Source organism: Apaloderma vittatum, unplaced genomic scaffold, assembly GCF_000703405.1.
Source record: "Apaloderma vittatum isolate BGI_N311 unplaced genomic scaffold, ASM70340v1 scaffold23386, whole genome shotgun sequence".
Classification (NCBI taxonomy): Eukaryota; Metazoa; Chordata; class Aves; order Trogoniformes; family Trogonidae; genus Apaloderma; species Apaloderma vittatum.
In genome coordinates this window covers 16009-40426 of record NW_009720397.1, presented here as the reverse complement: position 1 = coordinate 40426, position 24418 = coordinate 16009, and the positions used below count along the sequence as shown (strand labels likewise).

The window sequence follows — 24418 nt, the reverse complement described above, 5'->3', positions numbered from 1 at the left end:
ATGCCGCTTACTGTTAAATGTGTAGTAAAACTTTCCAAATGGTTTCTTAACAGTAGTCTTCACAGGTGAGAGTGTATATTTATTTGCAGTTGCAAAGTACATTTTGGAACTGATGTTTTCCTTCACTGACTTTGTGGAATAGGATGTACAGAAACTTCAAGAAGATACTGATGCTCTTTTTTGGCCAATAAATTATCATTTCCTTCTCTGGTTTCTTGCTTGCTTATTTTACCTTCTTTGCAAGATTAACTTTGATTTTTCTGTAACAGGCACATAGTTGTCTGTGGTCACATAACACTTGAAAGCGTGTCCAACTTCCTGAAGGACTTCCTGCACAAGGATAGGGACGATGTCAACGTAGAAATCGTCTTTCTGCATAAGTGAGTAATCTTTCAAGATTAGTTTTTATCGTCTGTTACTAAAACTCATTAAATTGAGCCATATCTTTTTTGGGGGAAAGACAGAGGATCTTTCAAGATGCAGATAATCATAAAATTAATGTTTGCAATTACTTTTTTTAACAATGTATTTTGAAAAAAGTTGTATTCCACATTTTTTTTTAACCTATTGCTAAGTATAGGGGTTTCAAGCAGAGAGACCCCAGTCTCTATCATGTTAACTGTGAGATAGCTGAACACACAGTTAAAGTGGTATTGGAATTCTGAAATAAAAAATATTGAAATACTAATAAACAGATGTGAGAATTTTCTTTAGTGGAAAATCTGTTAAAATCGGTAAAATTAATGAAAATTTACCGTATGTCACATGAATCTATATTATCTGAAAGCACATTTTTCATTGTGATTTCACTAGGAAAAATGTTTAATTCATATTGTAAAATATTTATAAAAACAAAAATGTAGGTGTGGATGTATTTTTAATATAAATGATATATATTGCAGATATTGTGAAGATAGCAAATAAATTCTTGTCACAGTATTAATTAGTATTGCTCTTTTACCCCTGCCCCCCAAATATATATGTATATATACCAACACACACATAGTCTATTGCATTTTTCTAGTGTGGGATTCAGAAAGGTGTGTTAAAGTAGTTGCTGTTTGTTGCAGAATCTGTAACACTTGCACAACTTTTTTATCTAGTCCTTGCAAATTGAACTAGAGATGATGTCCTCAAGTAACTACATTGCTTGTTTCCCCTCTCTAAGTAATAACAAGAATTGTCTGTGAGGAGGAAGGCAGAGATCCAGATTTCCATAGTGAAAACGCATGGTGATAGGAATCAGGAAACTGCATATGCATGTGGAGTTTAGCACCTGGCAACTTGTTTATGCTTGCTTTCTTCTATACCTTTGCCTTTATCTCTTTTATTTTCTTATTAAATTTAGCATCTGGAATGACAAAGATGTGCTTACTATATAGCTATTAAATTCCTTCTGTTTTAATGAGTGGCATCAGAAAAGGTATTGACATGTTGGTGCCACATTATATACTAGATTGTGATCCATTTAATTTTTGGTTTTTGCTTATGACAAAATGCAACGAGACAGAAGGTCATAGAGTAATTCTGTTTGTTTTAATTGTAGCTCATACAGGCCACAAGGTCCTTTTAATGTTCCTTTTCCAGGAATATCAAGCAAGAGAGCTCATTTCGCATTGACCTGTCTTGCTATTGGCTGTTTTGAGAATGGTGGGGACATGCAGAGGATGCTTGTCTTACTAGAGAGTTTGTATGGAAAATGCTGTGTGAGGATGTTTTCAGATATTTGCACTGAATCTTATATGTGAGCTTCTTATCTGTGAGAAACTGACAGGTGATGTGTGCAGAGTTGCACAATGAAGTGGGCCAGAAATGAAGGCAATACAGTATTTGTCTGTTAATTATTACACACATTGGTTCCATACCCCAGGAAAAGCATCAGCAGAAGTCTGAATACCTAAAATAAATAAAAAAGGGGATTGTTCTATAAATGAAGGAAATTTCTGGCAATTATGGAAACTGATTTCTCATTTGTTCTTATGTTTTCTTCCTCTTTCCAATACAGTATCTCCCCTAACCTTGAGCTGGAAGCTCTTTTTAAACGACACTTCACTCAGGTGGAATTTTATCAGGGTTCAGTCCTTAATCCCCATGACCTGGCAAGAGTGAAGGTAACAGCTCGGTTGTTCTTTCTCCTTATTAGTGACTTTATTTCAAGTACTCATTGCATTATTGCAAAAGAATCAGTAACCCTAAAAGATTGTTTTTTTGCCTCTGTTAGCTTACCTAATAAATTGCAATGTCTATACTTATAAACCTTGTTTCCCCTACATCTTTAGATCTTCAAAGCTATGGCAACACGGTGACATAAGATACACTGTCTGCCATTCCATTGAATTCTTTATGAATTTTTCATTGAACTTTAGTTCAAAAGTGTATTTTACATTAATGTTTGATATAATAGAACATTGTCTTACGATAATAGCTTAAAATGCTATTGTCTTGCCTTCATCAGAATGATTAGAAAATAGATTTTCACCCATCAAAGCCTTTTTCTATTGTCTAGAATCCTGCAAAAAAAAAGTAAGATTTTTGGTAGCTAAAATGAGATAGATTTATTGTCTAGAATTCTCCATGGTAGGTTATTTTGTACTCTTAAAGCAAAGCAGGAAATTCTATGAAAAAATAGAGAAGATGACAAGCTGTCAGACACAGCATTAACTTTTATGTTTCTTTTTTATTTTTTAGTGGAAAGTATACTAGCTACTTAATCTATGAATAGTGCAATGTTACCACTTTCTTGAAGACTGATATGTCTTTTCTCCATTTTGGCTACAGAAATTGACTACCTTTATTAGCCCAACACACACTGTTTCAGTTCATTATGTTCTATGACCATAAAATTGTGCATTGGTATTTTGTGTTCTGTATTCCACCCTTTGTGTTGGTATTTGGTTGTATATTCTGAAAAATACTTCTGTCATCTGCTTTGAATTAAATACAGCTAAGGTTTATGTGAACTTAGAGGTCCTGTGAACAGATAAGTTCTCCTCCTCATACTTTCTAAAACTGGTGCTCAAATTTAGGGATCTAAATTTCAGTACCCAGTTACAAAGATAAAACTGTTGACATCTTCATACTTCAGCTGATACGAAGTAAGAGTCAATAACTGAACTACTGACCTGGTCTGAGCATCATAAGCCAGTTTCAAGAAATTGTTGTATGTGTACAAGAGCTGGTAGGTTCACTCACATTAACTCACATTAGCCTTTTAATATTTTTGATTAGCAGTGTTAAGATCTGACATTCACATTCATAATGGCAGTATTGGATTCCTGATACTTCAGGGTGAAAGAAGAGCTGGAAAGAGACATTGCTATTTATGGCTCTTTTTTCTTTGATGTCTCAGATAGAGTCAGCAGATGCGTGCCTAATCCTTGCCAATAAATACTGCGCTGACCCAGATGCTGAAGATGCTTCCAATATTATGAGGTAAACTTAATAGTTTTTGGTAGGTTCTTGGTTCTTAACTCTGATTAGCTAACTTCCGGTGTGCAGACAGACTACAGCCACACGCAGCTTTATTGCTCATCTGTTGCACTGGAAGAACGTTGCGGGATTTTTTTTTTGGTGGGGGCAAATCACAAGATTCTCAATTTCTACCTAAATTGTTTTAATTTAGCCAATTTAGAAAGCGCTTGTCAGAAGAGACACTTGGAGCACAAGCCTTGGTACTCCTGGTCATTTTGCAGTTATGTGGTTGCAACAGTACATTACATGAGTGCTTAGGCTGCTGTTAACGATGGGACAGAAGGACCCTTCGTCATGTCATACCTCATTGCTCCTTGGTATATATGCTCTTTCCTACAAGTAATTGTGCTGCTTGGGTATAAGCAAGGTATAAGCTTCATGTGATGGTAATGATAGAGTGGTGTTCTAGCTCCATCCTCCTTTTTCACACTGAAGACTAGATGTTGCTTATTTGATTTACAAGGCACTTACCACATTAGGGACCACCAGATCTTGTCCCACTTTTCTCCTTATAGCCTCTGAAAGAGGGAGGTGGAAGTCAGTAGATGGCAGCTAACGTAGATGACAATAAACCTTACCCATTCTGGTTTTTGTATTTTGTTCATACAACCTATGTTTTACGGAGACCAGTCTCTCCTTTTTAAAATTAAAACGTCAGTGATTTCTTGAAAATTCTCCAACATAGACTTGGCTGCTGTTATAAACCAGTTTTACTGGCCTGTCAGATATTTCTATGCTGTGAATTGAAGGAAAGGGAGAAATAAAAAAAATTGATAAGATTTCTTCTCTGGAAAAAGTTCACTGTGCACGAGAGATCTGACTGGCTGTGGAAGGTGCAGGACTTAAGTATGGCTAGTTTCATTTTCCAAACATGCTTTTGAGTAACAATGCGAGAAACTTTCTTTTGATGTTAATTGCATAAATAAATTTTAAATATTCCAGTTGCAGACTAGTGCAGACTTAATAGATTTAATACATTTAATGTAATAAAATGCAAAAGTGTTATTTTGAGAGTGGAATACTCTTGTGTTTTTTCACATTTAAATGAATTTAATTCAGCAAAATTGAATAGGAGGCTGATTATTCCATAACAATTCAGAATATTTTCTTGTTTTCATGGTTTCATCTTCTTTTTCTATCTTTAATTTGTATACACAGAACTGATTCTTTTTTGGGCCTGTTTCTTTTTAATTTTACTTGATGCTTTTTCATTTTTAAATAGTATATTCCTCTCTTAATAAAATGATAGCAATCTGCTCATTTCTCAGACGTTTAAATCTGTACACAGCTGAGAATATCTTACACTCATTAAATAATTAAGAACACAGACAAGCTTCAGATTATGAAAGTAGCCCCATATTTTATAAATTCAGCATTCAGATATCAGTTTCAATATTGAGCTTTGAAATAACCCACAAATTTAAGATGAATTTAAATTTGGTTTTATGCCAAGGAAAATAATTGTTCAAGGTATTTAAATATGATTAACTTCTAGTAACTGTAAATAATATGTGGTGGGGCAGAAAAAAGGGACTCTTTCCAGACGTTTATAATGGGAAAACTTGGTGAATTATGTTGATTCAAAGGCATGAATATAATCACGGAAGATGACATATTCTTAACAAAATGAATACAGTATTCAAACAGAGTGGCTCAAACAAGTCTCTTCTGAAAATTCTGAAAGAGCAAACCATGCAACTGAATAATTCCCAAAGTTTGATATTCTCTACTATTAGCCAGTGATTATTAACTGAATTTGACTAGGGTTAAGTATTGCATAGATCTGACTTCCATCAGTAGGCTTTACAGCCAGATGAGTAAGAGGATATAGTTTTAATTGTGAAACTTGGCAACATGGCAAAGTAGAGGTATTGGGATGTATTATCCTAATATCTCAACACCTAGAAATTCTTTTAATTGTTTTCTTTCTTTTATTTTTAGAGTTATTTCAATAAAGAATTATCATCCGAAGATAAGAATTATCACTCAGATGTTGCAGTATCACAATAAGGTAAAGTGATGACCAGCAATGTCTCCCCAGAATTTTCTTACTACATTGCATTTACTCATACACATATTTTCTAATTCCATTAATCGTAAGTGTAGTGGTTTGACCCTGGCTGGAGGCTAGGTGGCCACCAAAGCCATTCTATCACTCCCTCTTCTTAGATGGACAGAGGAGAGGTCGTATAACAAAAGGCTTATGGGTTGAGATAAGGACAGGGAGATCACTGGGCAAAACAGACTTGAGTTAAGGCAATTAAATTTGTTAATCTATCTGCTACCAAAGCCTGGCCACGCAAACCCAGTACAGTAAACATTTTTCTTTCCAAACCAAAACATCCTAACAAGTCTTGTTGCGTAATCCATTTACAAGGTGATTCAATGTTATTTATATATGCAAGGGACTTTAGAAAAATCCTGACATTTATTAATTGTCTAGGGTCTAATTCTCAAAGCTACAGTGTCCATAGTTGCTATGGTTTCCAGATGAGCGTTTAACCGCTCAGCTTCTCTAGGTTTTGCTCAGCTTATTACACTAAAACGACCCAAGATGAATTGGTGACCTCTAGGTAAGTCATCTGAAGTCAGTTCTTTGTGGATACTTAAAAAAAAATGCATAGAATTATTGTCTCGTTGGAGTTTTGTTGTGATATTTTGTTTCTTGCATGATGGTATCGACCTGAAATTACCAAGGAATGGGTACAAAATAAATAAAATTAAGTGTTTTTTTATATAAAATATAATTCAGTTATGGAATCTGTTACTAAAAATATTACGGAGATCAAAATAATAAATTCGCTTTGCGTAGGAATTCAGCATATTTTTTAATGGCAAATCTGGCCTTTAAACAGAATGAGTTCAACTCATTCAATCCTGAGATGAGGAAGTTGATGAACTGCTGATTAATGGGGCTAGGAAGAATATATTAAAAGATAGACTACTCAGATGTGACCTGCTTTTTTATGATTTCTAAAAGTGTCAAGCACTGCCCAGTGTTGCAGAAAAAACTTGGCTGGGTAGACCTTCATTCAGTGAAATACACAATAATCCTGTTACTTAGAAGGTTTGACTATTAACTCCTTAAACCTGTAACCTTTGGCTGGAAAAAAAGCGATGACTGTTACTTGTAATGTCCTCTTCCTGTATGTGAATGTATAGAGCCTGTCTTTTTGTAGAATAAAAGCAAGTTGTTTCTCTGCTTTAAATGGGTTCAGAGGGGAAGATCTTTTAAATATTATGTTTTTCCTTTATATTTCAAATGAATGTGTCTTCAAGAATAGCTGTTATCAAAGCACTGAACTGTGATACTAGCTTATGAGGGCAAACAAGCATGAAGATAGCAGCGTTTCCTTATGTCTAAGCAAATGTACAAGGTAGATGGAGGAGAGAATCCAATAGTTATGCCAATAACTTTACAATATCAGTACCTAACTGACCAGTGCCAATACTGGAGGAGTGTCTTGATCAGTTATTTTCTTTCTTCTATCCTTATAAATATCAATATCAGGAAGAATTTGGAACTTTCACTAAGTCAATTGCTGTCCTTCAGGGTGGAAGAAATTATATATAAATACAGAAGCTGTTGTATTCCTTGTTAAATTACAATGTCATGTAAAAGTTGCAGCTTCATATGAGTTGTAATCTAAGTTATATTTGATTCCTGTGTATTATGCATGTGTCTTATCAGTCAGAGAGTAGATCAGGGTGCTGTAAGAATACACAAAATGAAAGGAAATCTTTACAAAATTCTGTGGTTTGTTCAGGTGTAAGGAGGGGCCTAGCAGAGTGTCACAGCCAGAATATGGCTTGAGAAATGTAAATTTTGTCTATAATAGGTAAGATTGAAGCATTTCTTATCCAAGAGTTAAACTATAAAATACTTGGGAGTCCTTTGCCATCTCAGAAAAAGTCAAGCTAGTAATAAAGGAAAACATTCACCGCTATCTCCTTGAATAATGTACTATATTCAGGGAAGTATTTCTAGTTCTTCACCTATGGGTTATTTCTTTGTTTATTTGTTTTCCAGGCCCATCTGCTAAATATCCCAAGCTGGAACTGGAAAGAAGGGGATGATGCAATCTGTCTTGCTGAGCTCAAGCTGGGTTTCATAGCCCAGAGCTGCCTGGCACCAGGCCTTTCGACAATGTTAGCCAACCTCTTCTCTATGAGATCATTCATAAAGGTAATGTCTTGTTTCATTAGAATGTGTTAGTCTGCAATTCACTTTGTCAGGATGTTGAGCAAGAACATGACTCAAATATGAAACAGATAGAAACACATTAACAGAATTTGTAAGTAAAGAAAAAAACAGCACACACTTTCATACAAAAGTTCTCTGCTGCAAATTGGGCCGTGAGCCAGGTTCTGTCAAGTTATATTTTTATTTTTATTCAGCAAGTGTTTGGCCTTTAAGTGATTTTTCAAAGCATCATTCATTAGTAGGGAGATATTTCTGGTGTTTTGTGTTTTGCTTCGTTTTAGCCAAACCACATGTTTTTCCATGAGAAAAGCCCCTGCTGCTAAAACAAAAAATATGATTTATGTATGTTCCGAATAGCAACAAAGTGCCCAGAAAAAAGACTGATCATTTTGGTCTTTTACGTCAGGTGGCTAGTAGACCTCTGACTGAGAGAATAAATAGGGAACATGTTTTGAAACTGAAGCCTGAACTTTCTACAACATTATTTGTGTATTTGCTGCTCCACAATCAAAGAGCTGGTTTTGGATTACAAGGCAAAATTTTTACCCAGTTATTCCTAGACTTCTATGGCTGCTGTACTACTTCACTAGAGCAAGGCCTTGATTGCAGCAATGAGTGCTTCTTCCCTGGTGCCTTTCTGGGACAATGATCCCAAACATAAAGGATGGTCAGTTTTCAATCCCGTGAGTGTTATTAATGGGGCAGGAAACACTGGAGTACAATGTGGTAGGCCACAATCCACTTCAATTGATTGTGTGAGTAAGCAAAAACAAAAACAGCCTGATGTTCCCTGATGTGAAAAACAGGGCTGTTCTTACAGAGGCATACATGTCAGTGCAAGACAGTGAGTTTTTATTTACTTCTTCTTAAGTCCTGAAATTCTTATTAAGGTATCCTTTGGAGACAAGAGATGCCTGTGTCAAAAGTGAGGGAGAAGGGTTACAGAGCATCTGTCAGTGTTCAGTGGCTGGCCCAGCCCTAAGCCTTGACATAGGAAAAAAAAAATGCCAGTTTTCAATATGAAAACAAGCCTGGGCTCTACACTTTACTATCTTCAGTTATGATGTTTGCATCATTATTCTTGTTCTGAAAAAAAAAAAGAATCTCTTTTTCTTCAGTAAAGCCAAACTTGGGAACCGTCTATGACTCATATGGTCCCTTTGATATTAATCCTTTCTGCTTATATCCCAGAAGAAAACTACATCTCTTATGAGCTACATTCTTCTTGCTGGTTATTTTGGTCTTCCTTGCTCTTGCCTGGTGTGGTAACCCGGGACTCTCAGGAGTCTCAAACATTTCTAACAGTCACAGTAATGTATCCATATTATGTAGGTAAACTGTTCTATAAACTTACTTTTGACATCAGAAGTAGGCATGAAACTTCTGCTCAACTTCTGTCTTTCCAAAATGAGAAGGGATCAATTTTCCCTCGAGGAAATCCAGATCTAGAGGTATCTTCAGATGCCTCAGTCTTAACTCGAGTTATCTTAATACTAAATTTAAACTTGCAGTGAGAAAATTGAGAGATTTGGAAAGCGATAAAGTCTGAATATGGGGGAACTGTACTAGAGGTAGCATCTTTCGAGAAAATGTATTTAACTTCTCATGCCATTATCTTACCATTATCATTATCATCTTACCATTATCATTATCATTATTTTCTTATTGTGTAAGATACTCTTATAATAATTTCAGTACAGTGAAAGATTGTGCTATGTCACTGATCAACAGTTTTAAGCTGAAGGCTCAGCTTTGCAAGCCACTACTTAAATTATATGTCAGTATTTCTATATGCACAGAATAAGAATAAAAATAGCAATGAATTTGATTTGGAGGAAGCTATCAGTGTCAGGATGTCGTCTTAAGGAGTCACTGAGTAAAAAATGCTGTAAAATAGTGCACATGGAGAGTGCAAGACTGTTAGTACCAGGTAAAAAATGTCTGCCTTTTAACTAAGAATGACTTGTTCAGGTAAGTAAAATGCATGTTGTCATTTCCAAGGATCTCAGGGTATATTAAAATCTAAAGCAAAGTAAACATACAAGAACAAAACAGAGGTTTATGTCTTTATTTAGCTGAAAGGATGTTCTTTTCCAAGCTGTTTCACTCTCAAAACTGTATTTGAAAGAGAAAGCTATTACTGAGTCACAGCTGTGAATCAGTGGCGTATTGTAGGAGACAACTGCATTTATTGGAAATGTTGAAGAGGACTCTGTTGAAAAGAAAGATATCCGTTCTCTAAAAGAACTTCCACTCCTCTTCGTTTAGAGCACTGAATTTAAGTACTGTTAGACCTTCATAAATCCCATGGGCAAACATTGTAAGTGAAGTCTCCCACAAGTTAGGAGATTGTCAGAAAAGTGTAGTGAAACTTCTGTATTTTTAAAGAACCCTTGAAATATGTTTGTTCCTCCTCCTTCATAATGTGATTAGAAAGTGATTTAATGTGCCATAAATGTTTAGTCAGTCAAATACAAATGAATGTGATTGATGGTGACATTGCACACATTTAACTCATTATGTGTTACTTTACAGCAAAATTAATTGTGTAAACAGTCTGTCCAGTATTAGAGGTAAAACAAACAAAGAAACCTCAAAATATTATATTTGTTCCTAATATTTTCCTTTTGGTTTTAGCAATGTAATTTCATATGAAATCTTCTATATTCACTTTGGCAACAAACTGAACACAAAGGAAATCAGCTAAAAAAGATTAAGGTTCTGTAAACACTTAAAGGAAGAAGGATAGATCACAGAACAAATGATATAGTAAGGAAAAAAAACAACTTTACACTGTATTTCTATAGTCCAGTCTTTTTATAGCATGGACTGTTATCATTGTATTAATGAAGGAATTGGGACTCTTTATTACTTGCATAGTCTCAGGAAAGGATGGAAATACTATACTGTATTGCAATTTCTGTATTGTTTGGATTAGCAAATGTATACCAGAAGTCTACCCATATGAAAAACATTGTAAAAAGCAGGTAAGTGAAATAAAAGGCAGAGGTGATCAAAATATTGTTCCTGTATACCACTATGCAAGCCAATATGAATTAGTATTGTTGTATAAATTAATAAAATGTGGAATGTGATCCCTGAGTGTAACACAAGTCTGCAAGTGAATTAGTTTTGTCTTTGCTCTATTCATATGACAGTACACATCACTCTAGATCTGAAAAATGATCTAGAGCAGTCTCAATTTTCCGCTGAACTGTTCTGAGAGAAGGAATGTTCTGTGGGCTCTTTTGGCAGCTGTTGACCATGCCCACACATATGCAATGTCCAGTTCTTCCTTTCTACATTCCTTTCTAGTCCAGGCTGAAAGAGAGGCATAATGAAGCCACACAGATTTACATCTGCTACACTGATGGAACACATAAACTGCTTTGCTAATTATTTTTGGCCACCTAGGCAGCCTTAGACCGTATTAAAGTATTAGACTAGGGTAGCGCACACTGAACTCCTTCAAATGAAGAACTTTGAAAGGGAGGTGGAGAGGAAATGCAACTTCTGAATTTATTGTGAAGTGCTCCACGAGGTTGCATAAGAAAATGATTACCTCGCAGGTATCCTCAGAGGATTTAGGCCAAATATTAACACAGCCCACTCCCAAAGACGTTTATTCTCCAAAGGCCTACCTGAATGTAATATTTTTAGTAATTGAGTCTAGGAATTAAAAACTATTGTGGTTAAAAACTGTTTGCTATTTACAAATAGTATCAGTCCTTGTGATAAGAGTATATTTGTCTTGGACTGAAGTCTACCATGGAGTGCATTTTTCAGTCAATCATTTGAATAGATCAAGACCAATTTATCTTTTGCATTATGATTGGTTACAAATACTTGCCCTGTTTTGTAAATTTGAGCATATTAGAAGTAGAGCCTATATGCCTTTGAGTTCAAACCCATCAAGGCCAGCATCTAAAAGATGAATTAGGTGTCATAATTTTTCAAGAACAGTGTCTCTGCTATGATCTACTACAAGACTTTACATTAGTATAAACAATGAAAAAGTGCATGTATTTCATTTGAAATTACAGCTCATCTCAATTAGAATATTTGATGTTTTATAAAACGTACTTTTTTCACACCAATTTTAAAAAACATTCTTGCATACAGAAAGAACTGCAGAAATAGTTGGCTGAGGCTGTCGAATTTTTATATGACTCGGAATTCTTGTTAGCTTTGATTTAAGCAGACAATGAAATTGAGTAAAGAGGTAATTGATGATTTATAAAACTTAAGGAAATTCAATTATAAGACTGTAAATCCAGGAACCTTCATTCTTTGCTAGCAATGTATGAACTGCTTTCAGCCAAATACTTTTCTGTCAGATGTTGATATCCGTATCTAAAGGCATAATAAAACCAGACATTCACACAAGCAATTGAAGTGGACTAAAATGGTATAATAGGTGAAAGTGAGGAAATCTTTCAAATACATTGCTTTCAATGTACAGCTTCTTTTTGACTACCAGTCAAGAATATTCTACTTCTTATCTTCTCATCTATGTTGTTAGAAAAAATACCCACAATGCTGTGAAGAAGAGAATTGTAAAATTAAGTAGGAAGCGCTGGAAGGGAAGCCTAGGAGGAGGCAGAAGTCCCTGTGTGAGATAGAAGTAGATGAAGACAACTTGGCAAGGGCTTAAGAAAACTGCCCCAGTGAAGATGTTATTTTTTAGGCATTTTTTGTAAATCTTTTCTCTACATGGCCTTCTAGGCATCTTTCTAGAGAAAATTTTATTGTATTTGTGAAAGGAATTAGGTAACAACTTCTATGTTGTTTACACAGCAGTTCATTAATTTTTTGATATAAACCTTATAATTTTGAGAAGATCATTCAGAATTTCTGAATTGCGTTCAGAAATTACTGCGTAATGGCTCATGCATGCTAAAAAAATATGAAAATTAGGTCATTAGATTAAAGAAAGATTGCTTTAACAAAACTAAAATATTCAATTGTTACTATAGAGAGGTAGTGAATAGAATTAATTTATTAATTTAGTTATTTTTCTGTGAGGTTTTTGTGATTCATTTAGTGTTGTTTACCAAAGTAAATATATGTCTAAAATATAAAATGGAAACATCTGAAATTATACTTAAAGGCTTTTGTACTATTTTGGTGTTTTGTATGCTTTCCTTGGTGGTGATGAACTGAGCTTATTCAGTACGAGGGAGCAGACTTTACAGCTGCTCTCATTATGCTAGAAAGGAATTTTCATTTTGTCACTTCCTTAGTATTTATAAAGGCACTCCACCATCCTTTCCCTATTTTTCCTTGCAAAATGCAGTAAAAGATCCTAGGTCACAGTACAACTCTGGCATTCGTTCTCTGTCTTGTTGGTGAGACTTAGATCTTGGCAGAAGAGATAATATAGCATTACCAGATTCAGATATACTCAATCTCTTTGATGTAGCTATTTACATCATTACAGTGAGAAGCAAATGCTAGGAACAAGATAGATCAGCTGGGACTGGAGAACTTCTGATAATTACACTGCCAGGGGGTAGGGCTGGGAATATTAAGGCTTTCATTTTTTTCTGACAATACTAACGTTTTTGCCTGCAAGATGTGTATAGTTCTTTCATATCTCTGTCACCATGTCTCACTAGGAAATGATTGTATTATGTAAATATATTTGCTGATAGCAACATTGTATCTGTATACAGATAGAGGAGAGCAGAGGAGCATTGTGCCTTAAAAAAATATACAGATGAGTATTAGATCTCTTGGGGTACACTCTGTCATTTTCCAGCTATTCTTCATATAGGTTATTGAGTCAGTGGGTAGTTTGTTTTATGACTCTCCAGAAGACAGAATTGCAGTGTAACATAGTCAGGAAAAGATAATCATGTGCTTACAGTAGTAGAGAGAAACTTGGAAAATAGAGATTCATGTCACTGTGGTGATACGACACGTTCTGTGTGAGGTCCAGCAATTACCAAAACTCACCTTTCTTCCTAGTTATGATTGGAATAACTTTTTTTTTTATTGTTATTTGTTGAAATTTCCTCATGAGTCTGTAAGGTCTCTGAAGAAAAAAATTACTTAGTGTTTATACCCGTAGAGCATCCTGTGATAATGTTTTGCTATGATTTAACATCAAAGTCAAAAGAAAATGCTATGTAAATAATTTATGGTGTAGTCACCAGTAGAAGATAGTGAATGATTCCTTGTTGCTACATCAATCACTAGTTGTGCTGTCTTTTTATCTTTCTAGAGTGTTACATTTACTCATGTTGCTGCAGTATCAGCTTGAAATATGTTAGTTATTTAAATTCAGGGATAAAAATAATAGAGTGACCTGAAAAGCCCTCTCCTTGGGATTGTGCCGGTGAAGGTCAGACTGATGCTCATTTTCTGTAAGGAAAAAAGTGTCTTTTGTCATTGCTTGGTGATATGCTTGAGGTATGCAACACTTGATGAGTCAAGGAGGTCTAAACTAAAAAAAGGGTATTGTCCTTGATCAATTACTGTGTCTTCATTCAACAGTTACACCTTTCTAAGATCTGTAGAGGCCTATGTATAAGGCTAAATGAAAATATTAATAACATGCAAGAAATGAGAAGAGGTAAAAGGGGATAGGAATAAATGGTAGTAGGACCGAATAATATCAAGGATTGTTGTTGTTTTTTTTTCCCTGTACTGAAGTGGCTCACTGCTGTTACTCACGTACTTCATGCCTTCCAGTGATCTTGTGTTATTCCTCACTGCAGCTTTTCTGCCACGTTTTATTCTATTCTAAATACTGGGTGACATTAGCTTCTACTTTAATTACTCTACTAGCAAAGACACATCCCATCATTCCAGAGCAGTATTTGACTGTTTACTTATTCACGATTTTTGTTACCAAGACAGATTTTCTAAGGGTGGCATGCCCCATCTGTGGAAGTGTTCAAGGTCAGATTGGATGGAACTTTGAGCAATCTGATCTAGTGGGAGGTGTCACTGCCCATGGCAGGTGAGTTGGAGCAGGGTGATCTTTAAAGGTCCCTTCCAACCTAAACTATTCTATGATTCTATGATCTAAATATCTGGCAGGTAATGACAGAGATAAAAATGAACAGGAGATAAAGCCTGGTGTCACTATCTGAAATCAAAAGTAACCTAGCACACTTGGCTTCCTGGAACACACAATACTTGATAAATTTATGCTTTCTGCTGGCATGTGTTTGTTTGGCCAGCAAGCAAATCTTTAGCACAGAAAACATTTCACCAAAATGAATTTGTCTCAGCTGTATTAGTCCATACTGTACAAAGGTAGAAAATACAAGTGTCCAGTTTCTGCTGTTGGGAGCTGAGATAGGATAGACCAGTAATTATGTGCGGTAACAAAATTATAACTGTAAAATTAAAACTGCTTTAGGTTTTCTTCCATATTTATAAGCAACGGTAGTGTTTCCAGGTAGGCTAAAATCAAGATATAAACTTCACTAACCGGATAAATAGCTTTTATAGTTTTACTGAATGACATTTTTGATAACCTTATCAGCAGTGTCTTGAACAAAACTCACCCTAAATTCAGGTCTCCTTGCTTCCATGAAGTTTAAATATTATTTAACTATTCTCCATTGTCTTCAGGCAGCTGCCATGTGAAACATCAATTTCCTAAGTGCATACAGGACAGCTTATTTCATGTCTACATTAACAATTTTTGCCAACTTACTCTTAATGTATAGATAAGTATGGTTAAGTAGTAGATAAGTATCAGTAAATCCAGAGATGACCTGGATGAAAATCACTCAAATTATGGTTAAGTATTTTAAAGGAAAATAGACACACATTATGCAGACTTTGTTTAGAGATTCAGTTTTTGAGGTTAGTTGCAACAGCAGACTTCAAAATATTGTCTCAAAGGCTTAATTTAGTCAAGAACACAATTATTCCTCAAGTATTTTTGTCTCACTTTAAGAATTTTGAAATTAGTACCTTACATGGATTATGGGAGAAACTAGTTATGTTTGTCTGTGGAGCCTTACTCTACAAAAATTCAGGCTAACTTCAAGATTCAAGGAATTGGGAAAGAAATACTGAACAATGGACCTTTTTAATAATCATTTCATTTCTAGCAGACCAGCAGATACTGCCTGTCAGAAAATACTGTCTCACTCTTTGAAATCACAGGGAAAACATGATTAAATGAGATCGTCTTTAGTCTGTTATTATCATTATTTTATAGTAACTTTCTATAGCATCCCAAATATCAACAATTCTTTAAATTCATTAATCAACATTACATGATATCCTAACAGAGTATATCTTAAACATCATCTTAATCTCTTCAAGAACATTAGTTTATCACTAACCAGTATCTATGAAGCTTGATCACTGCTTTGCGAATGAGTTTGTATTTTTCTAGTACTTTCCTGGTCCTTGACTAAGGGTGAGTACTTAACTATAGGTCTGATCTGCAGTTCCTTTCTCCAAATTAAAACCATCTGCCTAAAGAAAAGAAACGAAGGAAAGAAAGTAGAAAGGAGAAACACATAATGTATTTGTATATTTTTTTTCAAACCCCACGTGGTGTCAATCTAAGAAAACCCACAAAATAGACCATAAGTTACAAACATGTCCTTGCTATCATTACTCTTATTTTTTACCAAGCCTGCACTTTATCTCTTTTATGTATATATGGAGTTGCTGATCAGCAACATTTGCAAGCTTGATATAAATAAAAAGGTTATAAAAAATGTGATATGATTTCTCTGTGTGTGGTGGAGAGTAACGCAATGCAAAGCCATTGTAGCATCCCACATGTTCTCTGAATGGTGAAACAATTTCTGTGGAAGAAATTTCTCTTGATTGTTTGCAGCCCACTTGTCAGGAAGCGTATGATTTGGAACATCTCCATCTTGCAATTTAATCTTGCAGTTGTTTACATCTTCAGAAGTAAAGTAACCAGTTACTTGGCAGCCTGTCAGCAGGAGAAGAAAATTTAAAGGAAATAAATTCATTGTAATTTTTATTTCAACGATTTTTAAAAATATTTTCCATCTCTTCTGTTCTTTAGAACAGTCTTTTGAAAAAGTGCCTTTCGACTAGATTAACATGGAGAAAGATTGGTGCATCCCAAATTAGTACCCAGCCTTTAGGATGAAAATGTAAACTTATGTAAAATACTACACAATCCTGTCAAAATATCTGTGGAATTATTTTTTTTTTTAATATGTGAAAACTGTTTGTTTAAGAGATATTTGTGTCATACCAAATTCCAATGAAAGTTATACTACAAAATAATTCATAATAAAGTATAAAAGTAATAGTAATATTTAGTAACATAATGATATAATCTGGATTTCATTTTATTTTTTCTAACTTAAATCATTATGTCAGAACATACTGTTGTTTCTTTCTGCTTTTGCTGTTCACACAATGATCCTGAGCATGTCAGCATCAGTAGAGATTTGAGGAGTTTAAATGAGCTGTAGATCAAGCTGTTAGAAGGAATAGGTCCTTTTAAGTTTTAAAAGAGTTTGAAAAGCTCATCATTATTATGATTATAGCATTTAAAGCCATGTATGGACACGGTATGGAAATATTTCTTAAAGTTAGACCATTAGCAGAGCTGTAGCTCTTATTTATGCTGCTAGGACAGTGCACTCCTGCCATGTGCTTCTGCAACCATAGAGGCTCAGCTATAAGTCCCTTTCTGAAGCCCTTTAATGTAGCTGTTGCTTTATTTCCTGGTAATGAGTAACATAATCCTAGTTTTGTTCACTGAGCTTGGTATGTATGATAGTACTGCATTCTTCACATCTTTGGTACTGGCTATCCGAAAATGCTAGTTTGGCATGGAATTGGTCTTGCTGTGTCTTACAGGTTTTAAAGATGAAGTTTCTTCTAGCATGGTTTAGGCATTTTTTCACAGATTATCCTGATTAATGGGAAGAAAAGCTGTACAATTTAAGCATCGAACTAGTAGCTGGGGTGAAGCAGGCAGAGAAAATAGCCATTTTATGAGCCTAAAGGAGGAGTTTGAAGGAGGAGGTGGAAATGCCACTGATGGGGAAGTAAGATTAAGAACTCTATCAGTGAAACAGTCAGCTGGTGGCTCTACATCCTCTAGTACATGTCAGTTAGGCAGGCTGACATTTCCATTTGGATAAATGAGTCAAGAGGGAAATAGGGAGCAAGAGGACATTAGCCTAGAGAAACAGAACTGTTGGTATTGTGGGTGGTGCGTGTGATTAAGTTAGAGGAGAGAAACAAGGGGGCAGAGCCAAGAGTAGCGACTTGAACTGCAGGCAGAGGAAGTGGAGTTGAAGGCAGCTCTCCAAAAGAGAAAAAAAAAAAAAGGAATAGGAAAAGGAACACTACTGCATTTCTACAGAATTCTTATTTTATAGGGTTTTGTGAACCTCATTGTTTGAACTGGAGTAAGAATATGGAATAGAGAAATATACCTTAAAACTTTTAGAAAATACTAAGTGTTTAATAAAAATGTGTAAGAAGGAACAAGAACAAACTTTTCTAGACTCTTGTGGAATGAATAGGATTCTGTAACTGTTACAGCTTTTATTTTTTAAAATGTAGTTTACTTTTACAGCTGTGCTTATATAATTTTATTTCTTAAAGCATATAAGATTTTAGAAGTTCTTAAAAGATTTAATTTTAAAATATCAGTTACTTAGCTTAGAAGTTGTTCTAAACACTTAATATTTTCATCTGATTATAGCTTGTTTAGAAGCATAATTTGGAGTAGACTAATAAGAAGCACAACTAATGAAACTATAAACAACTAGTTAAAAGAGAAATAGAATTAGTACATAGAAAAAAATCTTGAATTTTATTTATGTAGCCAAGAGTTCAGTTTTAATTTTAAGAGGCAGAAATCCAATTGCTGGATACAGAGTAGGTGTTGTCTGGTTTTGTGTAGATGTACTGCTTAGGGACATGGTTTAGTTGTGGACCTGGCATTGCTAGATTAGCAGTTGGACTCAGTGATCTTAAAGGTCTTTTCCAATGTAAATAATTCTATGATTCTAAATGCATTGAGTATATTGTTGAGTATGTTGTTGAGCTGTCTGCTAAATGCGTTGAGTATGTATGATCACAGACCTGAACTGTCTGGTTACCAAGGTATGCACCTAATTTTTCCCTTCTTAAATTTTTATTCTTTTGAAATTTACATAGCTTTCTTTTAAGCCCTGCATGTTAAGCAAGAACGTCATATCTTAATGCTATTTTAAAAAAGCAGTAGTTTGATACAACAGACAAAGATAAATTGTCACTTAAAGATTATTTTCTCAATTTGATTTATTGCTGAATACCTGGAAAATTAATTTGGACACCTTTACCCAAATTACTTACATCCCATGCATTAATTTCTGTTCTTGAGTACTGACAGAAATGTACGTTTATATTACTGTTTCAAACATATGTTCATAACAAACTGTACACCCCTCCTAACATACCATAATGCTTTTACCATAGAAAATATACAGGCCTATGTTTTGTTGCCATGAGGGTTTTCATACCATTAAAATCATTGATGGGATATTATCCAAGGCATTTGATGTAGTGGACAGTAATGTAGCTGCACACAATTGTAAAGCAATAGTAACTTATTTACCTTATTGGACTGATTTTTTTAATAAGAATTTCTGAAATGCTGATAGTTCTCTATGTAACGGGTAAAAAAAAATCTAGCTCACACTCAACTGGTTGCCTTTACACTGGCTCTGGGGCTTTAGACAAGCAAGATCAGCAGTGTAGATTAAAGCACTTGAGCCTTATCTGCAGTAATTTGTGAGGATGGATATTCCTGAAGCAGCCTTTTTGCTTCTTCATTGGGCATGGCTTCAGCTCTGTTTGCTGTAGGATTAGTATTGTCATCTCTATACACAGTGTAGACTGAGCTTCAGGAAAAGCTGGGGATATCAGAAAAACACAAACTGTGAAATATTTGAGAGAGATAGTTTTATCCAAGTCCTTCTCCAATCATTAGGTATTTGGTACTTCAACCTTTCAGGTAGTTTTGCAAATTTCTACCTATAGTTTAAAAAAAATACTTTCTCACTATGCCAATTTTTTGGCCTTTACATCTAAACTCAGTACTGTCTCACTTTCTGCTGTGTCACGTGAAGACTGTAACAGGGCTACCTAAACAGTGGAGCTAACTTTATATTTTTTTCCAAAGAAGAAAATACAGCTTTTAGACATGAACTAAATTACAAGACAAATATTTCCATGACCTGTGACATAAAGTACCTTGTTTAAGAAAATTAAGATATCTGATATCCCAGTCTCTTTCTACTTGTTTCCTATTTACTTACTATCTAGTGAAAATGTGGTAATGAAAAATGTAAAGAAATAAATATTATTTTTGCTAATCTGGTGTAATTAACATGTTTCTCACTCAGTTTATACTGCATTATCATATATATATTTAGTGCTGTGTATAATTATTGCAGATATTAATTTCTCTGTTCATACCATTTATAAAGCAAAATTAGTGAATAAAACTGAAGAAAATTACATGCAGGAACACCCCATTGTGGTTAGGTTTTTTTCTCTGTTTGAATATGATCTAATAAATAGGGAAGGAACTGTTTGATGTGAAGCCTGTTTGTGTGTTTGTGCTGGTTTCCCTAGTTTGCATAGGGAGGTCTCATTGGGAATGACCAATCTCAAACAAACTCTGGATGAGAGCACAAGTTACAGTATAGAGAACTGGGTTTTCAGCAGTGAACAGCTTCAGCATACGCCGTATCTCCAGTCATATCAGCTGGCTTTGTATTTGGTTCTCTGCTGATGGATACTGAACAGCTTGATCTAGTTACCTTAAGAGAGGTGTTTGATTCTAATTGAAATACATTATGGAGTGTCAGTGACATAAGCTTTGTAGATACAACATGGCAGCCACAGACCTCAGGGCTGGAAGCTTGCACATCTTGAATATCACCAGAAACTTCTGCTTAGACCAATATATTGAGCTTTTGATGGTAGTCCTGTTGCACTTCTTCTTCATTCCTTCAACAGTAAAAGATGTCTGAATTTACCTGTAAAGGGTTTTCTTCAGTTGTCCTCAATCACTGATGACCACTGAAAAAATGTTTCACTGTGTTTTTTGCATTTCCTTAGATGCAGAGAAGAAAAAAAAATTGAAAATGTTAAACAATGAGTTTTGACTGCTGATCATCTTCCAAACAAGATGAAAATAATCAAAACACTGTTTCAAATAGCAATATAATGTAACCATTTCACTAGAGAATTTTCAGAAAGAGTAAGGTTGAGAAACTTTTTTCTTCCAGCTCACTACAATCTTATTTCACCTCACGCTGAATGTGCTATAAAAGTCTACTGAGTTGTTTGTTGGAAACTGATTCATGTCTAAGCATTTGTTTGTAAATTTTAAAGAAGACTTTTGGGTTTACTCCGAACTCTGCACTGTTGTTTCTTTGTTTTAGATTGAGGAGGATACGTGGCAGAAATACTACCTGGAGGGAGTTGCAAATGAAATGTATACAGAATATCTGTCTAGTGCCTTTGTGGGTTTGTCCTTCCCTGCAGTCTGTGAGTAAGTAGAAATACATATTAATATACCTAAGTATTTGCCTTCTCTCAAGTGAAGTCTAAGATTTCTTCAGACCTTTTCACTGTGCTACAGTCCAAATGTTGCTACATCAGATGGGATCAAATAAAATAGACATTAGAGCAATCACTGCATGGAAGTATTCTGAACATTGCAATGCCTGTTTTCAGAAAAGATTTGGACTTAAGTGATTGTAAATGAAAGCATCAGTGTTTTCAATGTTGAACAAGTTCATAAGCATATAAATTGAGTTATTTACTCATAAGTGCTGTCCTATTATTTCTTCTAATGATTTCCATTCTTTGAATAGCAGTTGTCAGCATCACCGTCTTGGCTTACGTCCCATTTCAAGGAAACTATTCATTAATTGAAACAGATGTAGTGGAGTCATATAAGCAGTGTGGCATCCAGAGCTCTGTGGAACTGGTTGCAAACCATTTTTAACAAATGAAATATGCCAGAAAAAATACATTTTTTTTTTAATGAGAAATGAGGATTTGAAGAATATAATGTATAAGTATAGCATAAACTATGCTACTACTTTATTTCTAGAGAGAAATCCTTATATTTGGATTTATATAAGGATAAGTGCTTATATTTGTCCTAGAATGATTTTGCGAATGAGAGATTTATACGCACAGGGTTTCTATGATAAAAAATGCTGTGGCCACATAGTCAGGATAGTTTAGCATAGTTTTATTTCCTCTTCTGCTGGCATTGTTCTTCATTACAGCTGTACCTAAAGGTCAAAACAAAGGCTATGGACAACTTTGGCTAGGGACTGTTCAAATGTCAAATGTCTAACTAGATAACATAGAAAAACTTCCACAGACTCCATTCATAAAGGAGGAAATAGGGGCAGAAGTAATGTATAAATTCTTATGTAAAAGAGAATGATTTTGCTCACTTCCTCCATGTTTTCCAGTTTTTACAGTAGCATAAATATAGATTATGGTATAAGAATGAGGGAGAAACAACTGCTAGACAAATGTTTTCCACTTAAAAATATGTCTTTTTCTGTGACATACCTATGACAGAGCCCAGTCCTCCATTTGCTAGTAAAATGAAGAAGCCTACAATCCATCCCTCCATTGCATTAGCCAGATTGTGTATATGTTATTAAGCAAAAATGTTTATTACTGTAAGCACAAAACTTTGCCGGGATATCTTGAAATATATTCTGTATCTCTTGAAATATATTTTAGAAGTTTGTATTGTATTCAGAATGAATGGTAATTTGTGCTGTAAACTCTAACTGCAATCATGAAAACTAAATCTCCTCTCCAAACCGATGTCAAACATAACTAAGTTTCTATACAAGTTCTTAGAAACATGTGGCTGAGACTGTATTTGATAAAATGATGACATTCATTTAACTGTGCTGATAGAGCTGAGACAAAATAATCAATAAGAAAAGGTCATGTATTGAGATTTAGAAACATACCTAAACTTCGGAGCTCTCCTCAAGCACTTGATTATCTAGAGGCTTCTTAGTTTAAATTAAAAATTTATCTCAATTTTCCCAACAATTTAATAACTCTATTAATTTCAGGTTAATTAAAGCGCATTGAAAATTGAAATATAGTGTTACATATTAATGAGTTTTGTGGATATGTATTTTCATTACTCTAAGAACTGGCTATTCAATTTCCAGAAGAAGCCTTTGGTTCTCATATCGACTGGAATTGTGGAGATAGAATAATACTTTTAATTGATTCTAAAATAAAGTTAAATTAATCTTGCCCCTATCTGCCTTTGGTGTTACTTCCCAATACTGAGATATCACTTGCCTCCCCAGATAAGGAGACTACAGAGGTACTTTTACAAACCTTTAAAAGGAAATTTTTTGAAGAAAAAATATGCTCAAGTATTACATTGCAAAAGTAAATTTTATTCTATATGTCCTTATGTGATACACAGTACATTACCTCAGTATTGGCAGAACCCCTACATCAATGCTTAACTCTTATTGTGGCCCAAGTGTAGGACCCTGCACTTGGTCTGATTGAACTTCATACCAGTGGCCAGGACCCGTCAACCCAGCCTGTCCAGGTCCCTCTGCAGTGCCTTCCTACCCTCCAGCAGATCGACACTGCCCCCCGACTTGGTGTCATCTGCAAATTTACTAAGGGTAGACACAATCCCCTCATCCAAGTCGTCAGTAAAGATGTTGAACAGGACTGGGCCCAGTACTGATCCCTGGGGGACGCCACTGGTCACTGGACACCAACTGGGTGCAGCAGCATTCAGCACTGCTCTCTGGGCCCGGTCGTGCAGAAGAGTGAGCCCTAGAATAATTTGTGACAAACTCGTAGAACAGAAAGCAAATAGCATTGAATTTGCATACATTTCAGTGACAAAATTGGAAAATGGTCTCTAGTTATTTAAAACAAACAAAAAAAAGATTAGTTTGCTTTTTCTCACAGAGCCTATTAGCTTGAAGCAAATAGTGTTGTGCTAACTTGCAGTTCTGAAAGTCTTTGAATATCACCTCTGAGTTGTTTTAGTAAATAGCCATTTGTACAGACTTTTACAACTGAAAAAATTGTGTATTACAGAATCGGAATGTACTTGCCATGTTTTGGGCAGAAGTTGCATCCTTTTATGCTGTTCCTCTGTGATAGCAGTTGGCAAATATTGGCTTATTAATAGTGTACTCAAATTTTAGTCCAGTATCTACATATTTTCTATGGAATGCAAACTATAATAATAATATAATATTATAACATAATATAGTAATGTTTTATTATATTATTATACAATATTATATTATTATCTGTGAATTCCAGTGAAGATTTGAAAAATTTTGTTAAGACATCCACAACTACAGCCAAATGAATTTTATGTTGTGTATCATGACCTTTGTTATTATTGCTTAAGCAGACTTAATAACGTTGTGTGTTGATTCTTATGCTGCTGTTCTCAACTTGTCAGCTTATATTTTTAGGAAAATATGTGCTCATTATCTTCAAAATAGAAAGACCTTAATATACGTTCTGTGTATACCTAACTGAAAAAATGGGAAAAGATCTTAGTTTATGTTCTCAAAGAAAATACATACCCTGCAGCCATTTCTGCATATGGGGTGTTGTTTGTGAACAAGGACTGACTCTTGGCCTCTTCTTTTCCTTCAGACTGGTGTTTGCGAAACTAAAGCTCTTAATGATAGCCATAGAATACAAGTCGGAAAAACGAGAAAGCAG

General features: G+C 34.9%; 1 protein-coding gene across 1 annotated transcript; it reads left to right on the top strand.

Annotated features, from left to right (window-relative positions):
• LOC104275138 (calcium-activated potassium channel subunit alpha-1-like) lies at positions 1-24418 on the top strand (the record flags this gene model as incomplete). Its single annotated transcript, XM_009871009.1, has 8 exons — positions 1-65; positions 270-380; positions 2006-2111; positions 3350-3432; positions 5413-5482; positions 7502-7657; positions 21091-21200; positions 24350-24418. Coding segments are annotated over exons 1-8 (770 nt in total), but the record flags the coding sequence as incomplete, so codon positions are not given.